Source organism: Buteo buteo, chromosome 4, assembly GCF_964188355.1.
Source record: "Buteo buteo chromosome 4, bButBut1.hap1.1, whole genome shotgun sequence".
NCBI classification, from domain to species: Eukaryota; Metazoa; Chordata; class Aves; order Accipitriformes; family Accipitridae; genus Buteo; species Buteo buteo.
In genome coordinates, this window is record NC_134174.1 from 51,682,793 (window position 1) to 51,694,902 (window position 12,110).

General features: G+C 40.0%; 1 protein-coding gene across 1 annotated transcript in view; it reads left to right on the plus strand.

The window, feature by feature from the left end:
- MYOF (myoferlin) overlaps positions 1-876 on the plus strand; it is a 72,801-nt gene extending 71,925 nt beyond the window's left edge. Inside the window, exon 54 of the mRNA XM_075026083.1 lies at positions 48-876. Coding sequence (XP_074882184.1) covers positions 48-83 — 36 coding nt within the window. The 3' untranslated portion in view covers positions 84-876. The remainder of the gene's footprint in view (positions 1-47) is intronic.
- Positions 877-12,110: the final 11,234 nt, after the last annotated feature.

The following is a 12,110-nucleotide window of genomic DNA, read 5'->3' on the forward strand; positions in this document are numbered from 1 at the left end:
GTGTACATCTTTTTACCTCTACTGTTTCTTCCTTCCTCCCCCAACAGAACTATTTGTCAATGAAGATTGTGAAACCAATTTAAAGAAGAGGTTTTTTACCTCATCTTTTCAAATAGTAATGAGATTTCGCCTCAGGCTGTGGACCAAATTCAGCAAGGCTCTCCATCCTCTTTATCTGCTAGTATTTGGAACTGTAAAATAGATAAGTAAGAAGTTAACCAAGGTTAGCCAAGGTTCAAGAGATCATGACAGGTGTTTTTAAAAAACAAAGGATGAACTCCCTCATGTTTCATGTACTTTTTTTACTTCAGTAGTATCTACACATGGTAAAGTTCTGACTTCCTTGCTTTTAAACTAGATTTTTCATAAAAATCACTCAGGAGGCTGCCTGCTATTGGTGTCTCTGTTTTTTAATGGATACTTCCTTTTAAGAATTCCTTTCTATTGGGCACACTTTGAAACTCTGCATTTTAACTTAATGAAAAACAAGCACTACTTATGATTATGTATACGAAAGAAACCTCACAGTGCAATCAAAGAAGGGTCAGACATTGGTTCTAGAAAAGTTGTCAGCATCATGCTGCTTAAAATTCTTAGTTACTGCACTGTAGACTTGATAATGCTGTATATGTATCTTGACAACAACTGCATGCACGTAGAAATAAATAATATACTGTTTATTTAGTATAATTTACAAATGTTTAAATAAACTTATCCACAAGTAAGATGCAAGTTTCCAGTTTTCTTCATCTATTGCAAAACTACAATGCATTAGGATATTGTGTAGTGTCTGTTGGAGGTAATGCCACAAATCTGGACTTTAAGGTATTTTACTGTTATCTTTACAGTAAAGAATAAGGAAATACTTCTGCATAAACTTGTAATTAATTTCTTTGTTAATCAGGAAATTAATAAAGAAATGAAATTTGTTTAATAGTTTCATTATACTCCTTATATTTAGAGATTATCTTGAATGAAAACATAAGAGAATACACAACCCAGATTCAACCCTTGTTTGAAATCTGATCTGCACATGCTCAGTCTCCTGTCCCTAGGCACAATAAAATATAATCTGCACTAAAAATCAGGTTATAGACTGGGATTCCACCGCACTTTTATGGAGGGCCAAAGCAGAAGCATCTCTCTGAACATTCTGTGGTGCTTGAAACGTAGGAAATCTGCAGCAGGACCTGAAATAAGCATTTTATGATTGTCATACTCTTGACTGGATAAAGGCTTCAGCCATCTTTAAAAAGATGACAAAAAGAACTGCAAGAATGAATTAGTCTTGAAAAATCTCTGTCATTGTATTTACTGGCATACTTAATGCTTCCTTATAACACAGCACTGTAAAATAAGCATGCACTTGTCAGGCAAAATAAGTAAATTATACTGACTTAATTCTGTTGAACAAGCTAGAGTAAAAGTACTACATGAAATAATTTCCAGAATATGAAGTCCCATTGGCTAGAGTGGAGCAAACAGCAGTCATCCCGTCAAAAAGATAACAAGGCCTATTTTTTGGTTGTTAAGAAACTCTCAAGCATCTTGACCTATGAACAAGAGCTCAGAGCTGGAACTAATCACCAGCCAGATGGATTGTCCCTTCACTAATGATGAAATAGCACTCCAGAAATAACTGGCAATTTGCGTGAGCTAATGTTTGATCATCCACTATTAAAATCTGCCTCAATCAATGCCATAAATTTGACAGACGGTAAAAATCACAGCAGCCTTATTTACATTGTAAGACAAGAAAGTGTGTTGGTTCTAATTAGAAAGCATTTAACTTGAAAGAACATACCCCAGAAAACAATTATTAAATGGAGTAGAGATCTGAGCAAGCCTGTTCACCTAGCATTTGAAGAGGGGCAGGTACTGCCCTTCTGCATCAAGTTCACCCTCTTCCAGATGCCTTTTTGTCCAAGCATGCATAGGCTTGATAGTTTCACTACAATTAGGCAATGCTAATAAAAACAGAAGTGAAAAGTCTGAGAAGCCCTTCTGTCTCCCAGCCTGCTTCAGCAACAAACAAAAGAAAATACATGTTCACAAGAAAGCAAATGTGATCATTAATATTTACATACAATACTGGTCAAATCTGCAATTCCTGGTGTAGCTTCTGTGCCTGACTCCAACACACAATAGCTTTTTTTTTTGCCTAGTTCAAACAGTTAGCACATATTTAGCCCTGTGGAGGGAACAACTTTATGCTGCTCTTGTTCTGCAGTGACTGCTGGGAAGTTCACTTTGGCCAGGACAGCTCTGCACTGCTCCAGTTGCCAGCAACTGAGGTAAACATCCCTTGAGGCCAGAGAAAAAAGGGCAGAATATAGATGTGCCCAATACACCGAAGAGTGATAACAGGAAATTACTTAACCCCAGGAATTCCTCCTCCTATGAGTTTGCTTTGCCTAAACTAATAAGCTGACAAATATTTTGGCTCACACTGATGGGGCCAGTTCAGCTGCATGCCTGTCACTAAGTCCCCAGGACACAGACTCTGCTTCACAGAAAAGATTATCTGGGTCTAACATGAATTCTCTGTTCTGGGAAAAGAGTACGTTTGATGAAGCTACCTCCTCTGCACTGGCATGTCATTCAAACATGAGATGCTAGCCAGTTGATACAGCCAGGGAAAGGCTAAAGCTAAACAGAAAGCGCTTTTAACAAAAAATGGCTAAATACCAGCAGTATGTGACTTGCCAGCAGTATGTCTGAGTCCTTCTGCCTCTGACATCATGTAATTTCAAACAACAGCAGCTGCACTCTTTGAGACACTTGGGTATCCAAGCAGCATGTGACTTCCTATTGGTTGCTGTAGTCACCCCAAACCCTGACTCCTGGAATGGGCTGTAAGGAGGTTAACAGCTACTGTCATGTGCTTTACAACTAGACAGATCATACAAGAAAGATTCATCATGCAGCTCAAGAAGAAATATTTGCAGCTAAACCAACTCACTGTAAAATAGACACAGTAAACTCATCAAGACCTACAAGCTGCTCTTGCATTTCTTTGAACAGCCACAAGATGACATCCCAAGTCTCATGTGTTCACAAAGTCCTTCCAATACTTCTGTTTTATTTCTATCCTAAATACATCTCGCATATGGAGATGAACAACAAGATATATTCAATAGTTAACACAGTCCCATCAAAGTTCATTGCTTCTAAGTGCATTTGGAAAGCACAGCTGTAAGTGCCTTTGGCACCTGCCTATTACATTCAAACAGAAAGTGACTCCAAGCTGGGTCCCCGCTGACTTCAATGCTGTTGCATAAGTAGGATTTCCACTTCATGCCACTAGATGCCGAAGTATCTATTTAGCAACTTGAAAGCAGTGCCAAAGAGTGAGATGGCAGCATTCGGTGGTGAATCTTGTGCCAATGCTAACTCAGCTAGTAAATAGCACTCAGCTTTTTACACAGTACTGTCCACTGCTCAGTTGTGTGTGTCATGTATACAGACAGGGACCTGAATTTGAAAAACAATTCTCTAAGGAAGGAAAACTAGAAAGCTCTTCAAAAATTCATATGCAGAAAAGAAACGGGAACACACAGTATGTCTGTTGAGTCTGACCGTGCTCTGACCACAAACCTACTCACTGAAAAAGTTTGTCTCCTTTGTAACCTTTGCTGTGGCTAAGAGCTGAAATCCATTGACAAGTGCAAGATGAGGAACACAGTAGAGAAAAAACATACTTCCCTGAAGCCACCAAAAAACTCTGAATGCATTATAACTGCTTATGAAAGACTCCAGGGCAGTTCTGTTCCTCTCCCAGACCTACAAGACGTCAGGACCAGAAGCAAAAAGCACTGGGGCAGTCAGAACGCAGCAAGAGGTACACAGACACCCTGAACGGAGCAGTGGGACTGCCAACCACCTCAAAGGGATCCACGAGCGCCAGCACAGAGAGAGGCGCTCGCTGAATTCCTTTAGGGGAGCTACCCAGAGATGGTCAGTGAGAGACAATGAGCCTACAGCATGTCTTACCAAGCCTAAGTGCATGCCTTACACCTCATTGCTCGGGGCTGCAGCGGCGTGTCAGCATCCACGTGGGATCTGCAGACCTCCCCTCCATTCCCTTCTGCAACAGTGCTGCTACCACAACAGCAGTGCTGGAGCGTCCCCACCGATGCTGACTGCACCTGTAACGGCACGCTCAGCCAGGCAGCAGGTTTTGGTTTAAACCTTTCAGGCAGAGAAGTGAACTGCACCTGCACTTCCAGCCTCCTATGTAACTCCTATCACTGTTAAGCCATTATGGTAAAACAACAGAAGACACGATCACTACTGTCTTCTAAGAGAAAGTGCGGGCATTCAGTACTGCAGCCAGTTGCACTCTCAGATTGCCCACCGCCTCCAGCCCAGGCCTTTGGAGATATTGAAACTTTTGGTCACGATGAAAGTTAGGTGCTAAGCTCCTCAGCTGTAAGAAGACACCCATACTTCCAGGAAGGAATAGATGCAGAACTAGGAGTGACTGCAGAGTTTTATATAAGCCTTAAGTGCAACTGCTGTTAGGCAGTAATGGAACAGTTACAGATTTGCACCTGAGCACCTGAACTCCATCAGTACCTCTTTACACAGTTCTGTCCTCTATTGGGTCTGCCATTGAGAGCAGCGCAATATGAAACAGCAATTAGGAAAACTAATAAAGTTAGAGGCATCATCAAAGAGGGAACAATGAATAAACCAGAATATGTTACAGTGTTGTATCGGTCATAATCCTCTTAATGTTCAAACTTCATATTTGATTTTGCTACAGGTCTCAAAAAAGGCACATTATAAATGAATAAAATTTCAAATGCAGACTCATAATCAAAGTAATCAAGAGCAAGCAGGTAGGTTAAGGCCTCCTGTACAAGAAAAGCTTAAGAGGTCAGCACTAGCCTGGAAAGTGACAGAGTAACAAGAAAATAACAGGTATCTAAAGTAAGCTAGAGGTACGGAACATATAATTGGACACCTTTCTTCAGAGACTATATTAAACCCATGCATGTGCACATGAAGTCTCCTTCTTCCCCCTCAAAACCTTCAAACTAAAAGGCAAAAAATTTACAAAAGGTTAAAGAAGACATTTTAGTGCAGATTTTAGGTAACTGTTGGAACACACTGGCAGACCATATTATTTGGTTTAATAAGAACAAAGAAAAGCTGTAATACCTCCCTGCATTTACATATTAGGACAGCATTACAAAATACACTAGTTGTTATACTTCACCTCATCCCATGCTCACTGGCAGGAATCCCCAGAATGGTATTCCACTCACAGACGGCACTGTGCAACTGGGAGCAGGATTATACACTCACAGCTGTGAGAGATGCCCTTCCTTGCAGAATTCCAAAGTTTTCCAGCCTGGAGTGCATACTCCTTCCTACTCAGGTTATCAGATAAAATACCAGGAAGCAGTGATCTCCAAAGATCAGAGACCAGCTTCAGAGTCACCATTCCAATGGGGCCATGACTTCATAACACATTAGCATTGGTGGCATTACTAACTTCAGATATTTATTCCTATTCACTACCATGCCCTCGACAAACAAAATCAGACTTTGAACAGAAGGAACCACCACCAACCTCTTCCTACACCCTTTCTGAATTTTTTTAGTGTGGTACTATTCTCTTATTTGCTTCAAATCATAGTACTATGGTGTATTGAAAGAAATCATGGGTTATGGCCTTAAGAAGAGTATCTTAAGTTGATGCAGTCATCAAACAAAATATTCTCAAACTGAGTCGTCAGCAAGCTCCTTTCCCTGAAGACTGTTTCAGGACTGCAGGCAGACAAGAACACATCAACTGCACAGGAATGACCTTCAGAAGAATTTATTTGCTCACAGGAGGACAAATATAATAGGGAAAATAAATAAAAATAAAATTTAAAAAAATAAAGTAACAAAAAAGTACTCAGCCACCAGTCCGCATATGTACCAAAAATATGGATGGACATTGCAAACATGACAACTTATCAGTCAAGATAAAGGATTCTTTAAGAAGCCCAACACTTACTCTAAATGTAAGAGACATAAATTAGCACATGCTAAAACAATGAAAGCTCCAGCTGGTAGTAAAACATTAGACATCACTATCTTGGAGAAAAGCATCAGGCTTCTGCAGCAAAATTCCAGATTTCCTAACACTCCTTTCCCTGATTTCAAGGGGAGAAACTTCACAGAAGTATTTTGTATATGAACCTGCTCTGGTTTTACTCCCGGATACATGAAGCCTTTGTTTTAATTAACATAGTTAACAAATGTTTTGTTCGGTTCTCTATCTGGCTGAGAACTGATAGCACAGTTAATTAGCACCTTCACTTCAGCCTTATGCCCTTACTTCTCCGGTGCAAGAAACACACACTGGCCTCCAAAGGCTACTTGTGGCCTCGGCACCTTCCGAACTGCAGCGGCAAGCTCCTGCTCTGTACCTCTGGCACTCCCTGGCCTGGCAAAGCGGATCAGCTTCAGTGGGCTTTTTTCAAAGCTAGAGAGTTCCCATTTTAGAGTCAGAGGCAGCCAGTTAAACTTTTAAAACTGATGCTGCCCACAGCAGATCAGTCTAGCCCAAAATACACACATTCTACCACATAATCCCATCTGCCCTCATGCAAAAGCCTGCACTGTATATGCACTATATATAACTGCTACTGTTAGAATATTAAGAAAGAAGAAAAAAAAAGACTGAGACAAGTATTTATGCAAGAAAGAAAGGAACCGAACACCTAGCGAGATCTTCATCTGGTGTTGCCATAGAGGGGCTCTGTTACTGGGGAACTATTCCAGTTTTTGGCTCTGTTTCTTGCTTTAAAAAATCCCGAAACAAAATGGGATGATCCTGCTGTGCTGCGAGTTTAAACATACTAAAAAAGTAGACAGGTAGAAGCAATCAGCTCTGAGAAAGGATTTACTTTTACTTCAATCGCATGTGTTTTTAATTAGAAATCAGATGTCTCCCCTCATCTTGCTCTGATCCATGCTGTGCCAACTTAAACCCTGCCAATGAATCTGAATAGTCAAACAAACCTCTATCCCTCCCCAAACATCCACCATTCACATTAAATAAAACACATAACAATGGAGGGAAAATAGACCTGAAAAGAGCCTATTTCCAAATGTAAAGGTCTAACCTGAGGATAGCTATTTTCATGCAAATCTGAATTCTTCTTGCTCATATATATGGACCAAGAATTATCTGTTCCCTTAACATTCTAAGCTTCTCTTATGTGATTAACAGGGAGGAGCAAATTAAAGGAAAATTGAATGGAAATCCCCCAAAGCAATGAAAGAGAACTGTACCTCCCCTGCTCCCAAACTAGCAAAAGACCCTGAAAACAAACTTGTGCACTCAGGGCAGTAAAGAGGGAAGAAAACTGGCTGGAACCACAAATCCATCTTGCACAGCAAAAGCCTGGCAAGCCTGCCGAATCATGGGAGAGTTCTGCTGTTAGCATCAGTTCTAACAGCTGATCTCCTCTCCGTCCCTTTGTCCCATTGGAGCACATGGGGAAACGTCTTCAAATCAGCCAGCCTCCGGATCAGTCTTACCTTGGCAAAGCTCACGCAGTACAGATGCTGATGCACCTCTGAAACACCTTCCCACAGCAATTGTTCAGCATGTGGCCACCTGCTCCGTAAAACTTCACCTATATTATACACATCCACTGCTGCATGTCACTACTGGTTCAAAAGCTGAGTTTCCAGTTTGGAAACTGGAAATACCAAATTTCACCTCCAAATTTTATTTTTTTTTTAATCTGAATGCAATGAAAAAAAAATTGCTGTGAAAATTTGGTGTGAAAGCAATTAAAAAGGGGTAAAGAAAAAAATCCATTACCCATCTGTGAAAACAGCATGGTTGTTGGTTTTACCATGAAGAGCAGTTTCAATGAAAAGCTGCAGAAAGCTACCAGAATTGCCTGTGGTAGCAGTAGCTACATCTAAACTGGGCAGAGGAACCTACAAGCCTGATGCAGTGCTGGAGCTGGTTACAAGCTCTCAGGAATACAGGTCAGGTTGTAATAGACCCTTGTCCCTGTATCTGAATAAGATGAGCAAATGCACAACACCTCAACTGAAGTTTCAAGCTCAATGAGCTGGTGTTTTCTTCTTAGGCATAATGAAGTAATTACATTTAACCCTGCTTATCTGAATCAGAAGTGGTCTCTCTACTGGTGGCTCTAACCAAATAAGCTACTCGAAGCCTTGCACAAGGTAGAAACTGCTTCTATTAATTCACAGAGGCAAGGCCAGGTGAATTAGCTACTAATTTAAGTCCTAGTCCTTTCTTTTATTATTAAATTTTTTTCACTGTTCATGAGTATGTCCCAGGATTAAAGCAGGACTACAATTATCAATGGTATGTATATAAAAGAACTGATTCACATTAACACTTACAAGGATGAAACAAGTTACTGTAATTTTAACCACAAAATCACCTAGACCTTATGAGAATGAGATGAAACACTAATAAGAATATCATGAACTGGTCTACTCTAACACATCCTGTACTACTCCAGTCATAAGACAATAGTGAAAAACCATATGGAAATAGCTGGCAGATGCAACACCATAGAATGAACTCTGATGTGAAAGCCAAGAGCTAACATGAAGACACAAACTCCAGAGACCTTGGTGAACTGTAGTCTTAACAAGTCAGCATTTTTCATGAGCTATTTGTAAATGTCTTTTGTCTTGCAAGAGAACGAGTAACAGGGAAGGAACCAAAAGGAGACAAAAATTAGCAGTATATTGAATTATACCATATGAGCCACTGTCTTGTAATAATGTGGCTTTACAGAATTTTCATGCTTTCTGATGCCAGTAAGAAGATACATTAGGAAAAACACCAATGATTTATGTTCCTGGAGAAAAAAAAAAACCACAAACCAACCACTGGAAAGCAGTGATCTGGTGAGAATAACATTATTCAGTGAACATGACTGCTTCTGTGGACTGCTATCATAGAATCATCAAATAGTTTGGGCTGGAAGGGACCTTTAAAAGTCATCTAGTCCAACCCCTCTACAATGAGCAGGGACATATTCAGCTACATCAGACTGCTCAGAGCCTCGTCCAGCCTCACCTTGAATGTTTCCAGGGATGGGGCATCTACCACCTCTCCGGGGAACCTGTTCCAGTGTTTTACCACCCTCATCATAAAAAAATTCTTCCTTTTATCTATTCTGAATCTACTCTATTTTAGTTTAAAACCATTACCCCTTGTCCTATCGCTACATGCTGTACTAAAAAGTTTGTCCCCATCTTTCTTATAAACCCCCTTTAAGTACTGAAAGGTTGCAATAAGGTCTTCCCAGAGCCTTCTCTACTCCAGGCTGAACAACCCCAACTCTCTCAGCCTTTCCTCATAGGAGAGATGTTCCATCCCTCTGATTTTTGTGGCCCTCCTCTGAACCTGCTCCAACAGGTCCATCAAAGGACTCTTTCTCAAAAATCTTTTTTTCCAAAAATCTACATTACTCATCCACGACTGTTAAACAAGAAAGATCACAGCACACCAAGTTTCTCATAAATGTAACACTACTTTGACAGAGTTACACCAAGAAGGACCCTATCTCCTTTTCATGTACAATGTATTCCTCATTGCAAAGCAGATCTGCCGGCACACGTGTCAATGTACCTTCTTAGCTACCACTTTCATTGTGGTATTGGATAATCTGCTATTAACGATACCTGACCACCCCAAACCTAAAATTTTGCTTATGTTTCTTACTTCATTCAGGTTAAGTACATCCCTCTAGAAGATTTATGTCTGACAAAGATGAGTATTTTTAACCAATTTCAGAGCAAAATGGTATGTCTCAAAGAAAACTCAATTCTGAACTCATTTGTCTTAACTTGTAACTCAGAATTACCCCATTAAAATCAATTATTTGGCATAGGACATAGAATCACTAAGCAGCTCAAGGAAGGATGTAGGGTTTGGGGAGGATTTGAGGGAGAGGAAGAGTTTACGTAACAACAAGCATCAGCATGCGATATTACAGAGGAACATTCACAAACAATGGTGCCCTTATGATACCTGAGAAAATAAGTTACCATTTATAAAAGGCACTATTAATTTCCAAATGTTTTTTTCTGTTTATTTCACAGAACAAAATTTCTAACAAAACTAGGGCAAAAAAGGTCTAAGAAGGACATCATTATTCCTAAGGATGCTAAGAGAGTGCACAGTCAGGAGAATATAAGATCCCATACCCCAATGTTGAAAAAGGACAGGGGAAGAACAGCTCCTGACGAGGTTTCCTCATGACCTCAGCAGCCTCAGCTCCCATGCAACTCTTCAGCCACACACTACTCTGACAATCTGCAGAGCCTCCACTTGCCAACACAGCCTTTGAACAAAAATTTTGGTGCGTAAAATGCAAAGAATAATGGTGATAGCATGATCTATACCTGCTGAATACAAAAAGCTGTGTGGCTAAACTTAATCAGCATTTCCTCCAAATGCATCAAACAATCCTATTCTTTCATTGTGTAAACCATCTACAGAAAGAAGTGCCACAGCAGGTAAGGAATTTCTTAAAATATATTTCAAAGTTATTAGTAGATATTACCTTTACTACACTACCTCCATTTTTCCCAAGTTACAACAAGCAAGGTAACTTCAAAGTGTAGCTGTTCTAGTTCACTTACCTACATAATTCTTTGTTCACTTCTCTGCACTCTGACATGATGGCTGGAAGGGTCCCCTTCATAATAAAGACGGCATATGCTAAGCCAACATTCTTGTTTAATACCTCTTAAAAGTTATAAACACCTGAATTGTGAATTTATCTCAAATTATTCAGAAAATAATTTACTCTAAAACAAACCAAAGCCAGTGAAATTTTAGGAGACCTACTTTTACTACAGATTATCTTACCTCTTGAATGAAGTTTGCAACAAAAGAACTAAAAGGGGTAAACTATGTTCATCAGCTCTCCTAGGTGGACATCTGTTGAGTTTGGAAAGGGACTTTTTATCAATTCAGAATTCTGCCTGTGAAAAGACCAGAAGGGACTCTTGTGATCCTTTGGTTTTTGTCCTGCACTCAAACCCACAGGGAGACTGTCGCAATATCAAACTGATATTCAAACATTTTAGCTTTTTGTCCCCAGGGCTCCACCTAGGAGCATAGCTGCTTAGGTCTGGAAGACTGGATCATTGGACCCATTATTATCAGTCAGGTCTTCTCTTATGGTCCAGCTACCTCAAGATAAAAGCCTTGCTGTTTAAAATCTAATCAGCATCCTGTTTGCATTATGCACAGTAAATCTCCACTGAGCTCAGCCTGCATGCAGTAATGGGGGTCTGAGCTCTAATTAGCACAGAAAGCAGCCTGATACTAGTACTTATTATGGCATGTAAGCAAGTACTCCTCTCAGAAGACAGGTCATTCAGACTGTGGATTCATCAGCTCCTACCTCCCTTCAGTAAAACTTGGCTGAAGCCTCACCCTTGAGCATGTCATGCAGAGCCCATGATGCTTCACTAAGCTTGGAAGATCCTGGGAAATCCTTATGAACAGTTACCTATGGCAAGCAAAGGGTCATCTGCTAATTTCATTCCTTCAACACAAAACATTATCCGTGATTTCTGTTACACACACAGTATCTTCCCTGCACTCTCTGGAATTTAGAAACTTAACAGTAATTCCATTTTGCCACAAGGGGAAGGAAAGGCAAGTATCATTATTAGACTGTGCTAAGTGCTCTGCTAACAAGTAACTGCAGGCTTGATCTAGCTGTCAGTGGAAATGGGTAAGACCCTCCTAGACAGTGTCGATAAATGCTTTGATAGGTGTATTTTAGAACAGTATCTCCAGACTATAAAAGCACTGTTTATCAAACAAATATATTATGCTTAAAAATTTCATTATATGCATTTGAAGGGAAAGAAATTTTGCTGCAGCAAATATACTACTAAACTGTTTCTGAGGTACAAATATCTCATCCCCAGTTCTTTCAGAAACTGCAAAAAAATAATTAGCCCTTCTGAACTCCAGAGTCTGTAGCCTGTAGTTAATGTGATTTTACTAATGCATTTATAAACACCAGGCTCCAAAGCCAACACTGAGATATTCCATCATAATTTAGATCTCTCATTAACTT